This window comes from Triticum dicoccoides, chromosome 7A, assembly GCF_002162155.2.
Source record: "Triticum dicoccoides isolate Atlit2015 ecotype Zavitan chromosome 7A, WEW_v2.0, whole genome shotgun sequence".
Classification (NCBI taxonomy): domain Eukaryota; kingdom Viridiplantae; phylum Streptophyta; class Magnoliopsida; order Poales; family Poaceae; genus Triticum; species Triticum dicoccoides.
Genome location: NC_041392.1, coordinates 153,956,121 through 153,981,159, shown reverse-complemented (window position 1 = coordinate 153,981,159; position 25,039 = coordinate 153,956,121). Strand labels below are relative to the sequence as shown.

Genomic DNA, 25,039 nt, shown 5'->3' with positions numbered 1-25,039 from the left:
CGTGCCGTTTGCACTGCACCACTAAACCAAACTATGTGAGTGCATCCATCAGACATGTGACATGTGAGCTAGCTTTCGCCCTTTGCCTCCGACTTAACAAGAATAAGTAACAACATTGTAATAACGCATACAACATAGCAAACTACAATACCAAGTTGACAACATTCCCATATACCTGCAACAAGGAGCGCTTCCCTACGTCCGCTCTACTCTGCTACGGACCAGATCGAGATCGGAATCAGCGTCTCAACCACACACACCTCTCATGTCACTGCACCTCGCGGATGCCGGCGCTCCCATCGAGAAGGATGGCACGTTCCTGCGGGCGCAATGCGCAGTTCCACCCTCTCATGCATGCACGCATGCGGGGCTGGAGCGGCTAGCAGCTAGCGTTCACCACTGGTACTTGGCCTTGAGGAGGACGTCCTCGTAGAGCTTGGCGGCATGCTCCCAGCTGAAGTCCTGCGACATGCCGCGCTCCTGGAGGCCCCTCCAGCTCTCCTTGTAGTCCCGGTAGGTGCGGAGGCAGTGCCCGAGCGCCTCGATCAGCTTGTGCGCCTCGGCGCGGTCGAACGTCCACCCGAGGCCGGAGTGGTTGAAGGGGTCGAAAGGCGGCACGGTGTCCTTCAGCCCGCCGACGGCGTGCACGACGGGGACGGTGCCGTAGGCCATGGCGTAGAGCTGGTTCAGCCCGCACGGCTCGAACCGGGAGGGCATGAGGAGCGCGTCGGCGCCCGCCGTGATCCGGTGCGCCAGGCGCACGGAGAACCCCACCCACCCGCGCACCTTGTCGTGGTGCTCCCGCTCGAAGTGCCGCAGCATGCTCTCCAGGTCGTGGCGGCCGGTGCCCAGCATGACCAGCTGCACGTCCTGGCTCACGATCCAGGGCATGGCGTCCGCGATGATCTCCACGCCCTTCTGCCCGTCCAGGCGGCCGATGAAGCCGAGCAGCGGCACGTCGGCGCGGACCTGCAGGCCCAGCTCGCGCTGCAGGGCCTCCTTGCACTGCCGCTTGCCGGAGTCCAGCGTGCTCAGGGAGAAGTTGGTGTAGCCGTCTGACTGGAGGTGGACGTCCACCTCGGGGTTCCACTCCATGTTGTCGATGCCGTTGACGATGCCGCGGGTCTTCCAGTCGTTCTGCCGTATGATGTCGTGAAGCCCCCAGCCGCCCTCCACCGTCTTGAGCTCCCACAGGTACCCGGGGCTCACCACGACAACCTGGTCCGCCATCTTCAGGCCGGCGGCGAAGTAGTTGGCGTGCTCACCACCCACGGGGTCGTACAGTCTGAAGTGTTCCAGGTAGTGCTCAGGCAACTCGGTGAACGGGAATTCATCTACTGGGCCACGGCCCTGCATATACAACATCAATCAAGAGAAAGAATTAGCCCAACGGAGTACCCAAGAAAGGAATAACTGACCAAAGCATGTGATCATTATAGAGGAAAAAACTAAGTCCAGAAAGTTCAGGCTACATAACTAAAAACACATAACAACAAAATACAAATTGAGCAAAAGCGACCCCAAGCGCTTAACACAAAGCGTGATGGCAAGCGACCTAGCTTAAAAGTGACTCCAAGCAACTAGCCATGGCACTGTACCACATTTGATCCGTCTAATAACTTGATCGAGGGAATTAGCTTTGCCTTCAAAGACTGTTGTTGTGCTCCTTCCAAATCGACTAAGCAGTTAAGACGACCAAACTATGCAACTTCTTCTTGTCCGAAGGTGACACCCTGTTCCTAGCTGAAACCCACCGGCATCTATGGCACAACTCGTAATAAAATCACAAGTGTCTTCTGGAAGAGCAGAGCAAAGAACGCAATGTTCATTGTGTGGAAGACCTCATCTAGCGCGTCTGCCCGTGATCCAAATCCTATTGCGCGGAGCGAGCCATATGAAAAAATTGCTACGCAAAGGGGCCCAAGAGCGCCAAATGGCGTTAGCTGGACCAAAGTCAAGTCATTGAAGTGAGCTACATATGCGGATTTAGACGAGAAGTGACCTGAGAAATTTAGTGTACACGACCAAATGTCTCTGATATGAGGGAGATGGAAATCATGAAGCGCCTCGCAAATGTTAAGAATTTGAATGAACATTGCAATATTTATGGAATCGTTTATGTCCCTGATCCAACACATAGCGCAATCAACTGACCTTGCCACTTTAATGTAGTTCGGCACCCAATTGGCAATGTCCGAGGTGATAGCTTCTATTGGGGTGTCTTTGAGCCACCCATCGTACCAGAAAAGAATGGACTCGCCGTGTTCACTTTGGTTCGGCATGTACACTTTGGTGCTCGCAGTTGTAGAATACAAAAAACTGGTGCAAAAACCTGGCTCTGGCTCTTGTGTGCATATAGTACACTTTCCATTCGTAAACGCTCTGCACGTTGATGTGACACCATATCCTCTGTTTGTAGCCGTTAAGACTGCTGGCGTGGCTTGCCAACGCGGCACCAACAAGCTCATGTTCTCTCTCTGGCTAAGTATTGCGTGTGGGTCCCACTTATCAGCAGGCAAGAGACAAAAAGGGCTTAGTATGATGTGTGGGTCCCACTTATCAGTAGATAGGAGAAATAAATAGCAAATAAATTATGTGCACGCGGGGGTTCGAACCTGGGACCTAAAGTCAGGTCCATGCATGAGCTAGCCATTGAACCCGATGACCCCTAGAGATACAAACAAGCCCGTCTTATATTATGACGCGACACAGCTTGGGGGAAATAGAGGAACAGTGCGACGTCGTCGGGATGACCTCTCTGGCGTTGGTTCTATGATGATTCGGGTCGGATGGATGAACATGCGGTGATCCTCTCCAGGCCGCGTGTGGAATGGGAGGTCGAGGAGATGTCGTCGAGGCCACGGGAACGAGGTCTGGACCAGAGTTGAGGCGGCAGGCGACTACGGCCAATGTAGGGAGCTCGTGAGGGGCTCCCCAACTTGCAATTAGTGAGGGGGAAAGGTGCTAGGCTTCAAGGAGGACCTCCTAGTGCGAGCAATTGGGGAATAGGGCCATGGCCAACTCGCCATGGATTGCAGCTTCGCGGCGGGGAAAACGGCCAGAGCAGGAGAAGGAGGAGAGGAGAAGTCGATTTGCGATGGCGGCACGGTCTATGGGGAAAGAGGAGGATGTGCAGGGAGGTATGGGCTCCCAAGGCAGGCTTCTATAACGGTCCGGCTAGGTCAGGCGTTGTGCAGCGACGCGGGCGATGGTCACAACTTGTGCAGCTCCAAGGGTTATCGAGACAGGTTTGGGTATGAGGGGGAAATGACAAGAGGGGCATGCTCACTGTCAAATGATGTTGAGGATTTTGCGTGTTGGGTTGGTGGATGGTCATGACAACGACGTTGCCACTTCGAGCGATGGTGCAGAGCACCTGGGCCACCATGAAGGTGCTGCCCGAGTTGAGGCTGGAGGTGGGCTTGTTGAGGAAGAGCTGGATGGGGTCGTGGATGATGTCGGTGTTGATGGAGACCCGGCGGTGCTAGCACGCCAATGATAGCCTTAGAGCAAAGGATATAAGAATACATACCCCCCCACACTCCACACACAGACACACACATACTGAAGTGCATAGGGGATTAATGATTAGGGCGTGCTGGCTAGCGGCATACCTGCGAGGTCCCATTTTCAAGACCCCAGGCCATCATTTTTATTATAAATTTCCATTTTATTTATGTCATAGGCTGACAAGTGGGTCCCACATGTAATAGGGAGTGTGTGGGCCCAATGGCGATGTAGGCACGGTCTAACATCTATAGACGGGAATACAATGCCACATAGGCAACATTTGACCCTACATACGGAAAATACACCGTATTGCACACAATAGCCAAGTTTTTGCACCAGTTTTCCGTAGTCTACAACTGTAAGCACCAAAGTGAACATGCGTGACAAGTTCAAGCACCACTGATGCATTTACCTCCATAACTTTCATAAGCCATCATAATTTTGCAACCCCTTTAGTTTCCTCAAACAATGTGGAGTGAATAGTAGAGACTAGAGAAAAAACAAGATTAGGAGAAAAGGAACCTGGTGCGCGATGTTATGTATCACCATAATGGACCGAGTGTACTGCATCAAACCATGGTCCCTGTAATATGCTTTCAGATAGACAGGCAGGAGTGCCGTGTGCCAATCATTTGCAATAAACACCAGATTTCCATCCCCATAAGGGACACCGCCGCATGGAACGTGCCAAGGAACCTGCAAATTATAGAGGAATAAAAATGATGGACCAATAATATTTAATGGGATGATATGCCAAGTGCGAAAATATCTACATTGGATGAAAGTAGGAGTATATATTATTGTTTGTGGCAGGTGGAAATGCTATTTCCAAAATCAATGCGCGGTGAAGAGAACATAAACATAACGATGAAGTAACAAGGATCATCAATATTATTGTTCATCAGTGCAATAGATTATCAGAAGTTAAATCATAACGCTTGACCAAATGTGCATGTGAGGTATTGAAATGTTATTAGTATATATACACTTCACAAGGGAGATTACGTATCTGTTGAAATACATGCATACACATAATTGTATAGTGGTAATAGGTTGTCAATTGAGTTGGAGAGGATACCTCGACAGCGGCCTTGCAGAACAAAATCATGCGCTTCATAATTTCCTAAAAAAATAAAATGTGTAATCATATGCCAGTCAGTAGGCCTTGGCTTATTCTCAGTTTATCAGTGCAATCAAACACCAACATATAGAAAATTAACCTGTCTGCTGCCCCCATAAATGTCTTCCTGACGGTGTCGGAAGATAGGAGCGTCAATGAACACAAAATCAACTCCATCGATATAAGCATGGAAATAATTCACTTCCATATCCTGCAGGACAATTTTTTTTACTTAAAATTGATTTATTATGATAGTAAGCATTGAAATTTCAGCTCCCCTTTGATTGCATTTTCGCTTACCTGTCCAGCAGCCTTGTAGTATTTTCGGACTCCGACATCGTAGGCTTCCTCATAGTCCCCATACCTTGGTACCACAACCTAAGATAGAAAGGATCATTTCTCAATTATCATCAAATTTAAAATTTCAGATCATCAAAGTCTAGCCAAGTCCATGATTCTAGATTTTGAATAATATATGGTTTATATGATACCACAACTATTTTCTACTTTTAATTTCTACAGAACAATTGGGATGACTGCAGAAAATAGTTTACTCTTTACTGGAACTAGTAAGAGCGTCTCTAACTGAATCCCGAAAGTTAACTCCCCAAAACCCTCTGTCACAAGCCAACTCCCAAAAATTCTGGGGTTTTGGTGGCTCTAACCAAACCCGAAAACTAGCTCCCAATAAAATTTTCTTTAAAATGAAAGCTTGACAACATACATTTAGCCATCATCTACATTACAAACATCCACTGTTTACTAACAATTACAGTGAATATGATAGCAACCATTAACCGGAAATGTTGATAAATTGATCATCCAGTACTATAAATACACACACGGGTGCTGGCGATATTTGGTACTTAACTGAGGATAGGAACTACTTATTCGGATCTACAGGGCAGGTAAACCTGACGTCGGGCAAAACGGTCGATCGGGTACCCGACACTCATTCCCTTCACTGATGGCGTGGTTATCAGCCTCCTTATTTGTGAAATCCGACTGCTAACCACCACTTTTTGCAAACCCCCTCCCGCACCCAGTAGGCCCCAACAACCTAACCTCCAGGGTTGGCTATGAAATACTCTAACAGAAGAACACTTTCATGTCTTGCACTTAATAACATTATGCCAATCACTGATATTATTCGAACATATGGACTCAACAGAGTTAAGTGAAAGCCTGCAGTACCATAACACGATGTCCTCTCTTTGCCAAAGCCTTGGGCAGAGCACCCGCAACATCTCCAAGACCACCTATGCAACACAATGTTTGTTCTTATGAGTGATTCGAGCAAAGTTTTATGAACAACGGGAAGAGAGACTGAAGAGGTAATGTCCATGCCTGTTTTGCACCAGGGAGAACATTCAGCAGCCACGACGACCACGTTCATGACGTTCTCCCCTGCCAAAGGTCCGGAATCATGGTTCTGGTGATGTTCAAAGGAGCCCGCATCATCTGCAACAGCCCAGCCATCATCCTTGGCCTCCACGGGCTCCTCGAAGCCAATGTATTTCTTGAAGTCCCAAAGGTCTTCTTGTACAGCGGGGGCTGCAGGCGGCGAAAGAGCCTTTGGGTTTGGAGCTTCTTCGACGATGACCGCACCCTTCTTCAGTTCAGGTTCAACATCGCTGTCAATGTCCAGCCTGGGAGCAGAAGCCGAGACCACGAAATTTGAGCCGGACGACGGCGGCGGCTTCTCGGCTGGGACAACGGACTCCGGCGCCTTGTCACTGATGGAAATGGTAGCTGCGGAATCCGGAGCCACGACCTCGGCTATGCTCGTCGGCGGCGAGGCGACGTTAGCTTTGTTTTCACCGTTCACTGGTACTCTGTTCTGGGTCGACGGATGGGGCGCGCGTGCGGGTGCGGGCAGCCCGCTGTCTTTGGTCGCGCCGCCGCCGCCGGTAGATTTGTTCTCACCGTTCACCGGCGTGCCGTTCATACTCGGTGGACGGGCGGCGTCCTGCCTCGGTGCCGGCGGTGCCGGCGCGCCACCTTCCGCGGCGTCGCGATCGAGCGTCTTGACGGGATCCCTCCGCTCCGCGACCTGCACACGAGCGCGTGCGTTTTGTAGAAACAATTCGTGAGCTGATCTCGAGGCGCACGCGCCATACAGCAAGTCATAACGAACCAACTACCTTGGTGGCGGCGCCACCGCGGCGTGCGCGGGGCTGCCTCGCGGACGCGGCGTCGTCGTCGACCCTCGCGTCCTTCTTCCCGGCGGCGCGCGCGGCCACACCTCCGTCGCGAGCCGTGCGCTGCGGCGGCCACGGCGGCCAGTGCAGCCTGCCGGCCCCGGCGTGGGGTGGCGGCGCGCTCACCCTCGCCCGCCTGCGTGATCTCCCGGGGGAGGCGGAGGCGAGCGCGAGGAAGGACGCGGCGGACGCGACCGCCGACGACATGGCGGCGGCCGGGATCGGGGCGGGCGATGGTACGATGCGCGGGTTGGTCCTCCGCCCAGAGCGCGGCGCAGGCGGAGGTGGTGGCAGCGGGAGTGGGGAGTAGCGCGGCGGCAGTGGGCTGGACTGGACTGGAGTGTGCTCTGTGGGGTAAACGCACGGGGTCAGGCCGGGGAAATGGCCGCGAGCGGGGGACGGCGACGACGGCGGCGGCTTTACACGAGGGGCGGGTACGTACGAACGGCCCCCTGGCGGGTGGCGTGTTGGGTCTGCGATTTGCGGCCGCGGCCCGCGCGGAGCACGCTGGAAAGCGGGGCCGGTGCCACGCGAGCAGCGCACGAGGAAGCGTCCGTGGTGACAAGCTGCTGGAAGGAGGTTGCAGAATCCACGTGAAGACTGAGGACGGAACGGGGCTTGCGGCGAAGGAGCAGGAGGCCCGCGTTGATTGTGTAGATAGATAGATAGAGCACTGCAACTTTTTTTTTTGGAGGGATGGAGCACTGTAAGCAACTGCACTGTTTCGTTTGTTGGTTGATGCATGCCTGCGCTCTCCACCGCAAACGCGGTGCGGCACATGCGTTGGCGCGTACTACGGGATAAACCAAACGAACAAGCTTTGCAGTTTGCTTGCTTGGGTGACGGGCTCTGACAAGTGACGATTTGTCTTGTTTGCTGCGGAGCGGAGGACACTGCTTTGCCTTTTCTGTTGTCCAGGTTGTTTAGCGCGCGATGAGACCAACAACCGAGGACGAACGTGGTTAGGATAATTTCTGTCCTCCCAATCCTTTTTTCTTCGCGGCAGTAGTGGTTGTTTGGGGTCCTGGAATCTCAATGTATTGTTCATTATGTTCGAGATGTTTTGTATTTCGCTGAATTTTGATAATAGATTCGGATCATTTTTGCAAAAAATAATAACACACTTTTGTAGCGCACATGGTTTGGTCCGGATCTCCTCGTTCCAGCGTAGCTCTCCTAGCCATAAAGTCATCGTCAAGTTCGTGTTACCCTGGTAGGGCGCTACCAACTTGAAGGAAAAGAGTCGTCTTACCGTTGCCTTTCCGGATTTTTATTTTTTTTCCTTGTTTGTCATCCTTTTTTCTTTGTTTCTTGTTTTTACTAGTTTTTTCACCTTTTCTTTCCCTTTTGTTTGTTATTCTCCGGTTTTCTTTGTTTTTTTCTTGGTTTTCAATGTTTTTTCTTTTTTTTCCTTCATTTTTTGTTTTTTTTCCCGTTTTCATTTGTTTTTCTTTCGTTTCCCTTGGATTTTCATTGTTATTTTACATACATATTTGGTATATATCTAATACATGATTAACATGTTTCAAATACAAGTTTAAGATTTTTTAAATACATGGTTAACATTTTTTCTATACACATTTTTAAAACATTTTTCAAATGCTTGATTACATTTTTGAAATATAATATTAAGATTTTCTGGGTACATTTCTATACAATTTAACTGTTTTTCTAAATGCTTGATTACATTTTAAAATACAAGATTAACATTTTTTAATACATGGTCAACATTTTTGTATACACGTTTAGAATTTTTCAAATCCTTTATTAACATTTTTAAATATTTTTTTTTAAATGCTTGGTTATTTTTTTTAAAATACATGATAATTTTATACAATTTTTAATTACATGGTAACATTTTTCTATACACGTTTAACATTTTTCTAATACTTGTTTATTTTTCTTTCAAATGCTAGATTTAAATATTTGCTAAAAAATTTCATACATATTTATATTTTTTGCATATATTTTTCTATAGTTGATAAACATTTTCTCTATACATATTTATCATTTTTAAATATGTATGAATTTTTTTGCATATATTTTCCTAGTCTCCTAGATGAATAGCGGGCACATCAGCACCCTTCAGGCGAAGTTTCAAAAATAAAATCTCAAAGAAATATTACGTCTTAAGAGTGTGATGTTCTATTAGTATGTGAAATTTCCAAGTTCAAACACATTACCAAAAGACAAAAGCAGCAATGAATAGTGTCAACAGTAAACATCACTATTCATGGCTGATTCCATAGCTCATAAATGGTACCGTCTTTGAACTTGAAATTTCACATGCAAATAGAACATCACCGTCTTAAACATCAACGTCTTAATAGTGGCCTCTTGAGATTTAAGATAGATGCATGATCCTGGTATGCTGTTCTCTCATACTCAAAAAAATTTCATATCCAGGACACCTACATGCATCTATTCTCCATCCCATTTCTTGGACATCATCCTAGAATTTTCGATCATCCTACTTTGGTTACAATCGAAGCACCCGCAGTATAATTAAGACAACACACAGCAGCAGCGCCCATGCATGTCGAAGCGTACGCATTTTGGTGGGCGGCGTCGGTGGCAGGCAGGCAGGCTAGCTGGAGGTGGTGTTGGCAACGACGGTGATGTTGAGCCGCTTGAGCGTCTCGAGCGCGATGAGCTCGTTGGCCCTGTCGGTGGGGTGGTACTCGTCCCAGAACACGTACTTGCTGCGGTCCTTGCAGAGCGTGGAGAGCGGGGTGCACGTCAGGGTCGGCCGCACCTTGCCGAGCGTGCAGCAGGGCGCGTGGGAGTTGTTGAAGCCGTGCATGTAGGGGCGGTCGATGATGTCCTGGAAGTAGTCGTAGACGTCCCCGAACTGGAACGTGGCGTTGGGCAGCGACGCCGCCAGCTCCCTGATCACCGCGCCGGCCTGCTTGTTGAAGCTGAGGGCGAGCTTGTTGGTGGACTCCTGGCACGCCGTGGAGGACCTCTGCAGGAGCCGCTGCAGCGGGATGCAGCCCATGGGCCCCAGCCCGAAGAAGGTGACCCGGCGCGCGCCCAGCCCGTGCAGGAGCCGGAGCTGGGCCTCCAGGGTGGTGACCATGTACTTGACGAAGGTGTCGCCGTTGTAGGTCCACGAGTCGGAGTAGACGGGGAGCAGGTAGTTGTTGATGAAGTCGTTGGCGCCCATGGCCACCACGTAGTAGGCCTCGCCGAACAGCTTGTCCGCCGCCGCCCGCCCGATCTTCTCCCGCATGAACGCCTGCGTCCCCTGGAACAGCTCGATCTGCTTGTACAGCGAGAACCTCTGGATCTGCAAATGCATGCGCCATGGGTCTCAGTCAGATGAGATGATCGAACCGGAGCGTTCATGTCTCATGATACTACCATGCTGTCTAGCTACGAGAAGTTGGTGAAGTGATGGATGGGTGTCTTACGAAGAGGGACGAGGTCTCGTTGAGGATGCCGCCGCCGCCGGACGCGTAGTTGAGGCCGCTCTTGGCGATGACGGTCTCGTCCACGGACGGGTCCAGGAACGCGGGCGGGCGCGGGAGGCCCATCTTGTCGCCGATGATGTCCGCGACGGTGCGGCCGTTGCAGAACCTGCCGTTGGGCATACCGCTGCCGAAGTCGATGCCGTACCACGGCAGCGCCGCGCGCGCGAGGCTCTTGGTCAGGTAGTTGTTGTTGCCCACGTCCGACAGCGAGTCGCCGAAGATGAACTGCACCACGTCGCCGTGGGCGAGGCCCAGGAGCAGGGCCAGTGCCAGAGCAACGGCCAGCGGCGTCCTCTCACAACCCATGTCGATGATCTGCGAGCGCGTGCTTGTTCAGGCCTCTTGCTCTACTAATCAAGTCCTGGTTGATCAGGAATGGACTGGATTTGCATATATAGATGGGGGTGTGCGGCACGGCCGGGGAGTTGGGGATGGATGCACCTACCTACCTGCGAAGCGTCGGGAGGGGAACTTTTCAGCGAGCTTAATTCGGTGGCAAGCGGAGGAGTTGGCCTAACCTGGTCGTTTACTGATGTGGCGGATGTCAGCCGGCGGCAGGTGATCCTCCTCGCATACAAAAATATTTTTGGGGTGATTGCCAGGCGTCAGCCGTCTGAAAACACAGAAATAACCGCCATTTTCCCGACCGTCAAAGGTGACTTATATTACGATCTTCAACCGTCCGATCCATGCAACAAAAAACTCCTACATACATTGTTAGAGACCAGCACATCTCCTTGTGCGTTGCAACGGTAGAATTAGAACCGTGTTGCCGTAAAAAAAAGAATTAGAACCGTCTTTAAAAAAATTAGAACTATCTTGAATCACCCGTGCTTCGTTGCGAAGTAAATAAATGTTAGTTGTCTGCTAGAGTCTCACCGTTTGCATTGCTACATTATTGAGCCGTGGTCTCTTTGGCCAATGATCACAGATATACTATATAATAACGTAATACTTATGATAATGTTCGAACTAAGGGCTGAAGGAATAGATGGTACCATCTAGGTAGTGATAGGCCTGGGTTCCCGACAGCCTCGAGTGATTCAACGTGGCGGAACGACAAGGCAGGTAGAGACCACCTAGGAGAGAAGTGGGCCTGGGCCCTGGTCGATGTCCAAGGTTATTTCTTAATAACACGCTCAACAAGATTTGAGTATTTGATCTGAGACTGTCACTGGCATATACACACTAATCACCCCGTGGGATTATGGTGTATGGGCCCCTCAGCGTCGTCAGTTCCTCCCGAAAGCTCTGCCTGATGTCACAGTACAGACTGCGGGCTGATTGTTGGGGTGAGCGGCATGCCTGCTGTGTATATAGAGGTGGGCTTGGTCCCCGACCAGTCGCGCCACGTGCAGGAGTGCTTAGAGTGATTGGCTCATGACCCCTTCACGCTTAGGATAGACTGACGGGTGACCTCTCTAGAGAGCCTAGGTAAGACTTCTGCGAGTCAATTATCCAAGGCCGCACATTGCCCAGAAAAGTGTGCCCGACCAAAGGTAATCGAGCGTATCGAAAAATGTGATGCACCCTTACAAGGAAGTTAAACTATTCGAATAGCTGTGTCCACGGTAACATATCGACTTGGAGTTGTATCCTGAACTCTTACAACTAAAACCGAATACTTGAAACACGCCCTGATAACCCCAGAGAGCGCTTTCCAACAGGGTGACGAGGAGAGGATCACTATGAAGGTGATTGCTATATGTATGTACAAGATGATACCATATACACTCCTCGCTTCCACTGCTGAAAGATGTACTCTTCGATGGGATGAGCTTATTCCCCTTATTCTGGTACTTCTGCAGTTTAGTCCACACATATTACTCCACCCCTTTGATACCAATGCATATCAAGTATAGATTTGATGTAAGTCTTGCGAGTACTTTGGATGAGTACTTGTCGTTGCTTTGCTACTCTTTTCATTCGATCCGGTTGTTGCAACAACTGGTAGCACCATGGATGTAGGTTACCTTAATCATGCGTACTACATGGAGACTGATGAGCAGGAATAGTCTGGAGGTCCAAGGCAGGAGGCCTTGCTTTCGATCTAGTGTTGTTGTTTTGCTTAGTCTTCTTAAGACAAACTTGTCTAACTATGTCTGTACCCGTTGCTTTGTTTTCTTAAGGCAAACTCTTACTCGTTGCAACGGTTTCCTTGCTTTGTTTTCTGAAATTTTTCCTAGAGGCACATCATCCTGCCTTGGTTCCTGGTAGTAGGCAACCACTTACCCGTCCTCACAGCCTTCCACCAAGATCCTTCTATCGTTCTCATACGTGACATCAAAGCCTTCCTTCTTCTTCTCATTGATCCATATTCCCACATCCTCCAGCTTGAACATTTGCAAGTCAAAATCCCCATTTTATATTCCACACCACAACAGTCATCAGGAACAAATAGCTGGAGAACATGATATGTTTTTCTAGGCTGTCTTCAATATCGTTTTAGACTAAAGCAACTGAAGAGAATTCAGTATTACTGACGGGAAAATGGGCACCCTTTTACAAATCTTAGAAGGTCGCATACCCTTAGCTCCCCTCTTTTATGTTTCCTGTAACCTTGTTTTGTTATATCCTCAGATACAATGTACACTGGTCAATCTTCCCATGAGGGATAACTCTCTTCAGGCCATTCCTACATAAAGGAAAGGAGTAACAAATTAGTTCATTAAGAACATGTAGCAGCAGAAGCATCTGCTACATGATAAATGATACTAATACACATGTCAGTCCAGAACAGAGGTAGTAATAAGTTTCCATCCATTGTTTACTACCGTCATGGTTTTAGTTTAAATTTGAAACCATGACACTTATCTATACCAATATAAAAAGACCCAAAGGGGTAGATCCAACTGATCTCGACCATCGAACTAAGTTAATCCAACGACCTAGACTGCTCCAATGGCGAGTGTTAAACGTGCAATTAATATTATAACAAATATTGCACTAATCACAGAATTAACACACAAATAGCGTACCTAATATCCACGTGGAATTAATATATTGCCTAAATATTAACGTGTGTTGCACGTGCGCATTCACTAGTTTTGGAAGGGAGGTAAATCACGCAAACAAAGAGTTCCCCTGTGCTAAAAACATGTTTGCATAATTGTGCAATAGGAAAAAGATAGTTTAACACGTTACCTCTGAAGTTACATACCACTTGCTACTAGTAGAATGCCCGTGCGTTGCCACGGGCATTTAAAATAATTTGTTGAAGTTAAAACATGATGCATGTTAAAATTCGTATGTATAAAAATAAAGAGTAATAATCGGATAATAATTGAAATCCCTGTTACTTGTACCATGGTAGAAACGGTAATGTGCAAAGAATCTTAGATGAGTCTATGTCATCAATCAGTGCCTATCTTAGTCGACATTATCGAATCATCATTCGTATCCATGAGATCAAAATCCATTACTTTTATCTCCGTTCCACAAATGTGAAACGTATAAATTATAAACGAGGCCTGGCAGCGACAAAGCTTGGGTTCTCCTGTTGCATCGTCTACGCCGGCACCGCCGCTGGTCGTGAAGGCGGAAAAGGAGGAAGTCGCGCAAGTGGCCACCCTTGAGGAAGCCAGCCGACGCCAGATCGAGGAGTCTGAATGCTTGGAGGAGTCATACTGGCCTCACATGCCGCAGGCGATGGCCGATAACGTCGCCGACGTTGGGGCCAATGCACTGCCGGCGCCTCCCGTGCCAGGCATGGAGGCCACCGCCTCCACCCCCTCCTCAGGCGGAGGGCCAAACGTACATATGGGCTCCGCCTAGTGTGCCCGTGTATGTGCCTGCTCCACCTGTTTGGCTGGGCATGCCAGAGGAGGTGCTGCGCCAACACCTCCTGGAATGGGAGTCCCGGGCAATGGAGGTGGAGCGGGCGGAGCACGAGCGCATAATGCAGCTGGAGGCCAGTTAGAGCTTGACACGGAGGCCGAGCGCCGCGAGCTCGAGGAGGAGGCGGCCCAGAGGGTGGCGACGACACAAACACGGCTCAGACGTCCCAACAGGTGGAGGCTCTAGATGAGTACCAGGAAGCCTTTCTGTGGGCGTAAGCGCCGGAGTACGTCGACCTCACCAACGAGGATGACGATCTGCCATCCGTTGTCTTTTTTTTCTATTTTAAGTTATTATTAATGTAAGTGGACTTTGGGGACATATAAATTATTAAGTTTATCTATTGTACATTTTATTTTGGTTTTTAACATTTTTTTGGTCGCAAATTTGGAGATGCTCCGACCACGTTGGATGCAGAAACCACATTCAAGCTATTGACCGATCTGTTTTCGTGACTCAAATGGACAAAATCCAGACAAAGCAGACCTTCGTTTGTAGTCGTGCGGTGGAGTTGGCCTAAGTCTCGGCAGTTTTGGCCTTGAATCGTTGTTGTCCCTTGGATATGGAATGAACGTTGGATGTATAGGCGCATGTTACACAAGGCAAGTCAACTGAGCTACTGCTCTCGTTGGATGTCCACCGCAGGGACAATCTCCACCGCAGCTACTGCTCTCGTTTTCTCCCCTCACAGCCGCTCCTCTCTCCCTCAGGCTCTTAGCCACTCCTCTCCATGGCGCCTCCCCTTCCCTCGACGTCGTCCGGCCCCTCCTCTTCCCGCCACGGCGTTGACCGACCCCTCCTCTCCCCACCTCGAGCGAGCCCACGCGCCGGCCGGTATAGCATCCTGTGTAGCCAGATCCGGCCGGTCGGTGCAGAAGGGTTCGCCGCTCTCCGTTCGTGCCGGATACCCAGCTGGCCCGTCCGGATGTGGGCGGGACGACATCGGGCACAGCTTTGCGGCGCGGCGAGGAAGAGAAACGCCGCCCTCGTCGTTGGCTCCGGTCTTCTACCCAGCTGAGCACCGGAGCATAGTCGCGCTGCCGCGCGGTCGATCTGCATGACGAGGCCATTCCAGGCCGATTCCGGTGCGAAGGTGTGCATACCGTTGCGCGGAGGGCGACCACACCAGCGACACGACCTTCTGCTCACCGTATCGCTGCACAGCATGCCTATGGTAGAATCAAAGGTAATCTAACTTTCAACCAAGGCTGTACATTTGACCCATATCAACACAACCATTAGTATTCATTCTTTAGTAATTTTGGCACTTCTAAAGTGACGATCATAGATATTGAAATCAGTGAAGATCTTGTTATGCTGTCAGTTGATGACCGGTGTGGTATGGAGCTAGATGAGACTGACTTGGCTGTCTGGCTTAAGTTGGAGGCTGCAACGGAAGAGTTCATTCAGAAAAAAATACAGGCTTTAAAGATGTTTGTGAGTTTCTAGTTCCAAGATATCAAGAGGAAGACAAGTCTTCTAGAATTGTCAAATCCCTGTCATTTTCAAGATTGAGTTCATCAAATTCAGGTTTGTTTTGAGAAGTTTTCTAGAATTGTCAAACCCCTGTCATTTGCAAGTACTCAAGTGAAAAGAGAATCTCAAGGGAGTGGACCTGCTATTGTTAAATCTAGTGATGTGATTAAAGATGACACTGCTGCTGAACCTAGTGACACCGAAATAGCTGATGTGTCTAACGGTAATTAGTCTCTGAATTTTGACAGTGCAGACTACTTCTTTTCATACCTATGCAGCTTTATCTCGCCTCATAATTTGAGTTTATTTGTTTTACTGATGCTATTTGTAAAATTGTAATTGCGCTTACGGATAATGCCCCTTGATTTTGCTTTCTGCCTAGACTAACTCTGTCTACAACCTCTTGCATGTATTTTTCCCCGATGTTTATCTAAACTGGTTTTTGTCCCTTTATTTATAAATAACCAAACAAGTTTCTTCTACTTATAAAGAGTGCTGGAGCTCATGGCCTTGCCTAAGAAAAACCATCTATAATTGCTAAGTTTAGAATAATAGGTGAGCAACTTTGTCTCGGGTATACAATGCAAACTTCCAAACCATAAGCTAGATACACAATGATTTTTTCTTACTATTGCCATGTTTTCTCATTTATCAAGCTCCAGCACAAATATCCGATAGTATTTGGGCTGCAGTTAGTGTACTAATTAGTTGGATATTTGAGTAGTATTGTCAACAGCAATAACTTTTACATGTTTGCATTGCTTCCAAGAGTAACAGCAGGTGCTTAGGACACCTTTAGGAGATCTACTCATCTCTAATCATGCTACTCAAGGATAGGAACCGTAGGCTTCTCTATATATTTTTTCAGTGTCCTTTATTGGTGGTTCTATGATGTAGTCCAGATGAAACCAATTGCATGCATTGAGAAATAGAGTAATTAAACAGAACTTCACGTGGTTTTCCACTTAGCTGAAGAATAAAATAGACCACATATCTTGGAAGTAGATTGATATAGGACAGCTTATTCAGGGGCTCGAGCTTGTATAGTAGTACAAGGGGCAGTATTACTGATAAATGTAGTAGAAATGATTTCCTCTAATAGCAATTTTACCAAGGCCGCCAGTATTTTCACTGCATTTCAGAAATACAAACTAACAAATTTTGCAATGGTACCAAAAATAATTATTTCATGAGCTGCTTCCTACTTTAGCCAATATGAAAACATAAGCGACAGGTTTTTTTTTTGAGAGTACGCAAAATGCGCACCTTAGCTTTATAGAAGGCAGGGGTTTGAGTACAAGAAAATGACAATCCGTTGCGCACAACTCTGTCACAACACTCAACACCGGCTAGTCCGAAGACAGCACCACACACACACAACAACAACAACAACAACAACAACAAAAGCCTATCCTAAACTGAGCAGCAAGGCCGCGTCTCAACCAATGCTGCCGCCTCCAAGAAGAACATCTTCATCTTGACTTTCCTCGTTGACGCGCCATCCTAAAGGAGGTGGATGGCGGAATTTGGTCCGTCCCGAGAAAGGCATCGTCTTGGACACGCTAGCCATGGTGTGCATAGCGCCCCTGCAGAACAATCTTGGATAGTAGCGAGCGTCGGAGGAAAGCAACTTAGGACCACCAAGCCGTGTCTCCAAACACGATACTCTCAACAGAGGGACGACGTCAAGGACGCCGCTATCACGCCGGTCCAACTCCAAACCTAGGCTTTCACCTGGAGACATCGACCCGACCAAACCGGAATGAAGCGAGTACGGTGTCGACACACCTCAGCGACGCCTCCAAGGAGGGGAACAACACCCACGGACGCCGTCATCACCGGCTCCGACCGAAGACGGGCAAAGACTTTCGTCTGTGTCGCACACCATCCTCCTCGCCCATCGGAATGGGACCACCGTCCACGTTGTTCACACCGCCGCCGCTGCTCCCCCCTCCGAGCTCCAGATCCTCCGCCAGCCAGCACGCTGCTCCACCACGACCCTCCTCTCGCCGCCCGCCGCCACTCAGCACTGTCTCCGCACGCCGCCCGATGAAGCATCCTCTGCGCGAAGCCATCGCCATCGGGCGCGCTCTCCTCCCCGCCGCCTTTGGCGGCCAGGAGGCCGCCACCACAGCCAAGGCTAGCGATGTCAACGGCAGCGGCCGGGTGGATCTGGGGTAAGGTTTGCTAGCTAGGGTTTCGTCCCCCCGGGGTCGCCCGCACGTGCGACCCGGGAGGGGTAGCAACATGATGGGAAAGAGGAAACTGCCACAGGGACCTGTTTATCATTTTGTTTGTTTTGCCAAGGTCTTCTCTGTAAAGGGAGACATCTATATTTGTTTCTGAATGATATGCTTTAATCACATGCCTTCTTCTCTTCTTTAGGAAAATCAGAGGTCCATCAGTTTATGTATATAGTGGGTGATATTTTTGGTAACTTAACTTGAGCAACCTAATTTTGAAACATAATTTGAGAGACATAAATACAAACGATGTTAAGATCAAGGGCTTACCTGTGAGTTCAGAACCAGCAATCAGTTGATTGTTAACAGTCAATATGTATGATTATCTTTCTAAATGTTTTTCTTTTCCTTCCTTGTGAAGGTATGCGACGATGGGCATTCTGAGCTAATCCCCTGCTTGGATAGGAATTTGATTATCAGACAAGGTTGAAGATGGATTTAAAACTGATGGAGCATCATGAGCATCATTGCCCTACTTATGAGAGACGCTTTAATTGCCTGATTCCACCGCCACAAGGCTATAGGGTCAGCAGACTGTCCTTTCTTTCATTTTTTTCGCCATCTCCTCACCTTAATTTGATTATGTCTCTGAGCTACAAAGTTGCTGGAGTTGGGTCCTACACACACCATATGAACATATATCTTCAAGCTGAACCACTTAATTTAGTGATTATACATTATGTGGTCAAGATGTCTTCTGCATGTAGATTTAGATTTGATCTGGCCACAAGAAAATGATTAGAATTTTGTGCATACGACATCAACTGAGCAGTTAAAATATGTGGACACTTTACAATCAAGTGAACATTGGCATGTGAAACAACTTCTGCTCCTTCGCTTCAATGGTTATATAATTGCCTAAGTACACGAGGTAGTGCTGATGGTATGGCACAAATTAAAATATACTCCCTCTGTAAACAACTTTAAGACGTTTAGTGATCTAAAATGTCTTAGAAAACCTCTTATATTAGTTTACAGAGGTAGTACTAATTATACGCATTAAACCCTACCTGGAGAGTAGTTGAAGCAGGAAAAGTATGAATCATCATGTGAGAAGGATGTCTAGCGGGATGTAGTTGGGTTGGCTGGTTCAACAATAATGTTCAAACATATTCTCTACATAATTGTTAAACAATAATGAAGTCTGTGAAATCAATTTAATTTATGTAACAATTACTTTATATGTATTCATTGTTCATCCTAGCACTTAAACATTAAACCACCTTACCAGACATCGTAAGGGAATGATGATTTTCATCTTGGAGCTTGACCGTACCCTCTATTTTCTTCCGATAATCAGCTCGCCTCCGGGCGTTTACCTGCAACCTTTTTTTGTAAGTCAAGATAGCTACTGTTGTCTGGTGCTCGTATGCTGGGATAGACACTGAACATTCACGAGCACGAGCATTAAGCCCTACCGGGCTGTTGTATGTTCAGTTGCCTTGCCTTTTGAATTCCCTATACGTACCTATCAATTGAAGCTCCATGAGACCAAAAAAATTAATATAACAATGGGAGGTGAAGCTGAATCTAACAATAAAGCGATGAAGTCCACTTGAAACAAGAGTACATAGTTCTTTCCTTCACTAATCGCCACAAATTTTTAGCATGTTGTCTCACCTGATTTATAAAGCATTTTCACACCTGACTCCTTGATCATGTCATTCATGAATAAAAAAAATACATAAGTAACTCTCCGCTTCAGAACTGTACTTGGCAATTTTCCATTTTTTAAAATCATATGCTATTATGATGAACTACAAAAGGTGAAACAAATGTCTGTCCTTATTTTAAGAACCCTACACTTGATAAATTATAGGAAATATCCAGATAATCATAAATTTAACTGAAGTTCAGGGATGCATAAGCAGCAGTAAGAATCAAGTGTGTTAACTTGAGGATCCTCGTGACAGTAGGTACCCTCGACATAGGTTGTAGGGAAAGTGCATATGTGATGTCCTTCCTGTTAGTTAACTATGCTTAAAGCAAAGTGACATGAATCAGATTACCTGAATTAGTAGCTGGAAGAACTCTGCCATGTACTATACAGCCTAATGTACCAGGTTGACACCTAAGAAATGGATATTTAGTGTCCATAGTTCCCTATCTACAGTAGAAGATAAAACTAAATCAAATCAAAGGTCCCCGTGTGTTGCAACGGGACGAAAAAATAGACACATGGATCATTTGCTAAAGAGAACATCATGCTCTCATCTTCAGACCTGCTACCATGCTTCGCTTTCCTCCAGTGCAGTCTCCCTCTTTTCTCTCAACATCGCATGCTTCGCAACGGAGCAAACGCCAGATTCCGAGTGCCCTCGCCGTGCATCGATGACAGGTGCAATTTGGTTGAGCGAGGCTAGTTTCTGCTCGATGACACGGGCTTTGGCGGACACACTAAAGCATTTCGCGCCTATGATTCCGCAGTTGTGAGCGTGGTGATAAGCTAATCAGGAAGAGCCAAGCTCGGAATAATGAGTGCCTCCTCAACTATTAGAAAGCCTTCTCAGTTAAGTGCATAAAATGATATATAGAATGATAGGAGTGTCCATTACTAATAGACGTTAAGAGCATCAATTTCGCAAAGATGATACCCTCAAACTTTCTATAGACTAAAATCTGCAAATATTCCTTCAAGTCAAAGAAACTGTTATATTAAATTTTCTCATGGAGAGCTCACCACATTTTCTTCCATACTTGCTTTGAAAAGGCGTTTAATATGCAATCTGCATTAGACTAAATAATTTTCTATGTTGAGCTTCCAAATCATCTCCTAAATTTAAAGCCTAGACAATCAGTGAGATACTAAATGACTGAACTTCCCTGAACCTTGTACTCATACTACAGTAAAAAAAAATTGCCCACATGATAAATTCTGACATTCGCTGGTGTGGAAAGGATAACAAAAGCTACTGCTACATACCTTGACATACGCTAGCAACAACATCCAAACACAAACAGCGGGCACCTTCAGCGAGCAGAGCATGCAGCGTCTGGTCAGGGGATGTGAAGAAGCTTCACCACCATACAACGTTGTCGATGTACACGAACCAAGCCTCATAGGTTGTTTGCTCTAGGTCCATCTCTTTTGTAAATCTGAAATTGAGTTGAATTGTTGCTCTTGGTCAATGAGGCAAGATCCATGGAGAGAGATTGGATATGTGGGTTAGAACTTGGTCTTGAACATGGTGTCGGGATGCTGTGCACACAGTCAGGGGCGCAGCTGGTAGAAAGTCAAGGAGGAATCATCCGCCGAGTCCTTGTCCTATAGACCAATGATTATTAGTAAAGATTATTTCAACAACTCATTTTCTAGTGTTAGATATATACCGCAGTAAGAAAAAATATGCATAGATTTCGAATAATATCCAATCTAAAAATTTAGTTATTTTGTAAACTATTTATATTTACAGCATGATGGGGTCGAAGTTCACGAGGATGCTCGCCTAAAAGGCAAGCGGTATGGACAAGCGTGGATTTCTCGCCTAGGTATCCTTTAGGAGCTCGGTGGCTGGAGGATCTCCATTAATCAATTGTCTCTAAGCGCAACCGGGTTCGCCTCCCGGTCACGGTCATATGCAGATCGAGATTGATCTCAAAACTCCTCAGTCATCACCATAAGTCGCAACAGAAAGAACATCACCGTACTTGAGGGCGCTGGGTCCTCGGTCTGCTTGGCCATGGGCAATGCCAACGGTTGGCTCCTTCCTGCCACAGCCCTCAGTGCGGTGGAAATAGGGTGATTGTGACAACATTTAATAGGTATTTAAAATAGAGAAGCATTTGAGAGTAGCTAAAAAAAGTAACAATTGCTATGTTAATAGATTTTTATGCTGGTGATATATACCTGAAGTCCTGAACCAACCCATGTTATTGGTTGATGTCAAAAAGAACATGATACTGTTAGTCTGCGTATTTGTTTCATCCCAAAAAGAAAGTTCAGATGCTTGTTTTTGTGATGACTTTGACATCTCCACAATGATGGATTTACCTTTTATGTGGCCAAAGCATTGTCAGAGTATGCATCATCTTATAACTGCACAAAAAGTATTGCGTATATTAGAAGTTTGAATTAGGATTCAATCAAAGAACCTGGTAATAGCTGAACATAAATTAGGATAAAATTGCAATAATAATGGCCATCAATAGTTGCAACAGAAAGAAGAGGCAGATGGACAGCATGCAGGTTTACCAATAACAATGTTCACCAATAATTATTATCACCAACCATAGCTGTTTTCTGTTTGTGGAATGTTTAGGAAATTAGAAGCACAAACTCACCTTCTAACACACATGAGCACACCTGCACATATGGTGCTTCCTTCTGGCCATTTTCTGGGTGGCTTCCTCTCATCCTCGATTCACCAAGAATCATGCAGGATAGCGGCAAAAATCACACTCACAGGCAGCATCGCCACAAGCACACATAAAAGCGGTCAGCGGCACATCACACGCGTGCGCGCACACACACACATGCACCTTCGTCAGCAAGCACAAGCAGACACAAAGAGAGAGAGAGAGAGAGAGTGGTGTGTGTGTCTCAGAGAGAGATGGGGATAGTACCAAATCCGAAGAGACGTGCAGCCAATCAGCCAAGATTTTATCGACGGCGGCTCACGCCAGCCCGACCAAACCCTGGACGCGGCATGCCCAGCCGCTTGGTCCCCAGCCCGTATTGTCGCGGACGCCTCCTGCACCGGCGGCATCCCCGAGGGGTCCCCAAGCCGATGCGTGATCCGGTGCGGCGGGAGGGCCTGGCCCCGAGGAGCGGCGAGCAGGCGTGTCCATCGGTCTGGAGCCTGGCCAGCGGTGTCGGATCCTGGACATGGTCGGCGGTGGCTCATCAATGGGATCGGCGGCGTCTCCTGAAGAAGATCGACGGCTCCCGTCGAGGTAGCGCATGGATCGGCGGTGGCCTGATGTGCGAGGGCGGCGGCGAAGGGAGATCAGAGACGGGCCGGCAGCAAGGGTCGGCGGCAGGGAGATCGGAGACGGGGCGGCGGCAGGGAGATCAAAGACGGGGCGGCGGCAAGGAGATCGGAGACGGGGAGGTGGCAGGGAGATCGGAGACGGGGCGGCGGTGAACGACTCGCGTGCGAGTGCTTCGAGGGCAAGAGCAATCGCTCGTGCGTGCGAGGGACTGGTTAATTTTCGTAGGTTAATTTTCGTAGATTTTTTCACACCGTTTTTTTCAGGATCAACCGGAGGTTTGCACTTGTGGGTGCGCGGGTCCAGTGGGTTAATCGCTGTGATGCGGGAGGTGGGATAGAGGACGAAAAAAAACCTGTCTTTGGTGAGACGAAAATTGACCGGCGGAGAATACCAACTGCTCCATTAAGAGTAGAGATCTCTATGTATTGACAAACCCGTACGAGTTCAACACAGAGACACATAAAAATAGAGAATTATGTTATTGATTGGCCAAAGAACAAGCAACAGAACAATGCATCTCATGTCAATTTCCACACCGCCAATGCCGAGTCTCATCCATGGTTTATAAACAATTTTAAATATATAAAGAGCCATCCGAGTTGGCAAGTAACATCCATTAAAAAAATTATGCTTTTCAATGACAATCACCTCCAGCAAAACTATAAAATGAAATTTGTTGCATCATCATTAAACCGTCAGATGTATACGAACGGAATCAATCGCGTGCTTGGAGAGGAGTTTGCTAGGGTTTTGATCCATAAAAGCAACGCGGAGGAAAAAAGGGACACATGTGGGAGTAAGGGTTTCTTCTATACTGCAACCATGTCGGGCTACGGAGATGAGCCCGGCGGCGTACTCAGGAGGCCAGGAGCTCCACACCTTCCTCAATGCCGCCGCTGTCATAGGTTTGAGTCTGTGGTGTCAAATCGCTAGGTCTCCTGCGTCAGTGCCTGAATTGCCATCGTTGAACCGCATGTTCATCCACCTGTCGTTCTTGCATGGCGCACAAGCAAGTTTGCTGACAATAACTGGGTATTATGGAGCAGCGCATACCTTTTTATTCCCTATAATCATTTTCCTTGCTTGTAGACAATCTGAATCATTTATACAGAAGCTACAAATGTCGGTGCAAGCTAGCCGTCGTCTTCATGAGTCAACCCCAAAATGCATTCCAAAGCTAACAGTTGGGTCGATCGTATCATCCCTGTAATGTCATTACAAGAAATTCAGTGAACTTCAAATAAAAGCACAACGGTAGGACGATTGGATAAAGTGAGTAATGCACATGCAACATCGAAGGTAAATCTCTGGCATCAAAACTTGGGTTTCCTGTGTCATAACAAAATATGGTATTGGCACTTAAATATCCATATAGAAGTTCAGAAGTTGCTTTCAACGCTTATCATAAGAATCCTTTTTACAAGATAACTTGGGGCTTCTTACACCATACCAAACTTAGTTCAACAACAAACAAATTAAGTGTCTAATCATAGCGAGCTAGTAGCCCTCTAAATCCCACGAATGAAATAGGTACGACCATGAAAGATTTCTTTCTTTACTTGATCATTTTCAAAAAGCTTGTTCACATAACTGGAAACCATCACGCGGACTATCCCTTGCCTAGAGCATCGACTCTACAAATATTACAAATTTTGTCACTGGGCACTCTTGAATCATAAGGTACAGGCATGGAGCACACAACGCAATAGAGCAGAAGAGAATGATGCACCTGAAACTTTCACACCACATTAAGGTTCGTGGGATTCTTGTCCGGTGAAACAACTTGGCCTATAGGAACCCAAATATACCAGCACAACTAAATTAGAACCAATAAGGCAATGCACATATAGCCAGAATTTTATATAAGGATCACGCGCCTTGTGAGCATACACCATTCCTCCAGCCACTTGTAATGGCACCATGGAGCGCACAAGCTGGGCAGTTGAGATGCATCCTCCGTTGCCTCCGTCAAATGCGCGGAAGGCCTCGGCAACCTGCAAGTGGTCTACTGAGATAGAGGAGCGACAAGGTCAGAGGAGAAGCTGCGAAGGAGAGGTGACCTCGTCGACGCTGTTACCATCAGTGTACCGATCTCGTCCCGTGCGGGGTAGGAGGCCGAGCGAGCGGGAGCGTGATTATCTCAAGCCTGCTAGTCTTGCCGCCGTCGACGTTAAGCAAGATGTCCAGGGCAAACGTTTGATCAACGCAAGCAACGCTAATCTGCTGATGGTTCAAGGCAGCACCCAT

At 47.5% G+C, this 25,039-nt stretch overlaps 2 protein-coding genes and 2 long non-coding RNA genes across 4 annotated transcripts; 1 reads left to right on the top strand and 3 right to left on the bottom strand.

Moving 5' to 3' along the window:
* Positions 1 to 62: 62 nt before the first annotated feature.
* On the bottom strand, positions 63 to 7,298 carry LOC119329551 (soluble starch synthase 2-3, chloroplastic/amyloplastic-like). The gene is made up of 8 exons (XM_037602610.1): positions 6,775 to 7,298; positions 5,978 to 6,683; positions 5,825 to 5,889; positions 4,931 to 5,008; positions 4,731 to 4,841; positions 4,589 to 4,633; positions 4,033 to 4,206; positions 63 to 1,350 (listed from the first exon to the last, which is right to left on the bottom strand). Exons 1-8 carry the CDS (start codon positions 7,036 to 7,038, stop codon positions 394 to 396), a joined length of 2,400 nt encoding a protein of 799 aa, XP_037458507.1. The 5' UTR covers positions 7,039 to 7,298; the 3' UTR covers positions 63 to 393.
* Positions 7,299 to 9,084: 1,786 nt separating this feature from the next.
* LOC119327443 (GDSL esterase/lipase At1g74460-like) lies at positions 9,085 to 10,650 on the bottom strand. The gene is made up of 2 exons (XM_037600551.1): positions 10,245 to 10,650; positions 9,085 to 10,120 (listed from the first exon to the last, which is right to left on the bottom strand). Exons 1-2 carry the CDS (start codon positions 10,608 to 10,610, stop codon positions 9,419 to 9,421), a joined length of 1,068 nt encoding a protein of 355 aa, XP_037456448.1. The 5' UTR covers positions 10,611 to 10,650; the 3' UTR covers positions 9,085 to 9,418.
* A 4,155-nt stretch (positions 10,651 to 14,805) lies between these two features.
* On the top strand, positions 14,806 to 18,549 carry LOC119327778. The gene is made up of 3 exons (XR_005158690.1): positions 14,806 to 15,327; positions 15,466 to 15,671; positions 18,222 to 18,549. It is a non-coding gene; the product is annotated as an uncharacterized LOC119327778 (long non-coding RNA).
* Positions 18,009 to 19,217, bottom strand: LOC119327779. The gene is made up of 3 exons (XR_005158691.1): positions 19,089 to 19,217; positions 18,337 to 18,477; positions 18,009 to 18,253 (listed from the first exon to the last, which is right to left on the bottom strand). It is a non-coding gene; the product is annotated as an uncharacterized LOC119327779 (long non-coding RNA).
* Between the last annotated feature and the right edge of the window lie 5,822 nt (positions 19,218 to 25,039).

What these genes read in the sequence shown, in the direction of transcription:
- LOC119329551 (XM_037602610.1), bottom strand. Translation starts at nt 7,038, where the DNA reads ATGTCGTCGGCGGTCGCGTCCGCCGCGTCCTTCCTCGCGCTCGCCTCC. An exon ending in TTTATGGGGGCAGCAGACAG is followed by an intron (nt 4,634 to 4,730) that starts GTTAATTTTCTA and finishes TTATTTTTTTAG; the next exon opens with GAAATTATGAAGCGCATGAT. An exon ending in TACATAACATCGCGCACCAG is followed by an intron (nt 1,351 to 4,032) that starts GTTCCTTTTCTC and finishes TTGTATATGCAG; the next exon opens with GGCCGTGGCCCAGTAGATGA.
- LOC119327443 (XM_037600551.1), bottom strand. Translation starts at nt 10,610, where the DNA reads ATGGGTTGTGAGAGGACGCCGCTGGCCGTTGCTCTGGCACTGGCCCTG. An exon ending in ACGAGACCTCGTCCCTCTTC is followed by an intron (nt 10,121 to 10,244) that starts GTAAGACACCCA and finishes ATGCATTTGCAG; the next exon opens with ATCCAGAGGTTCTCGCTGTA.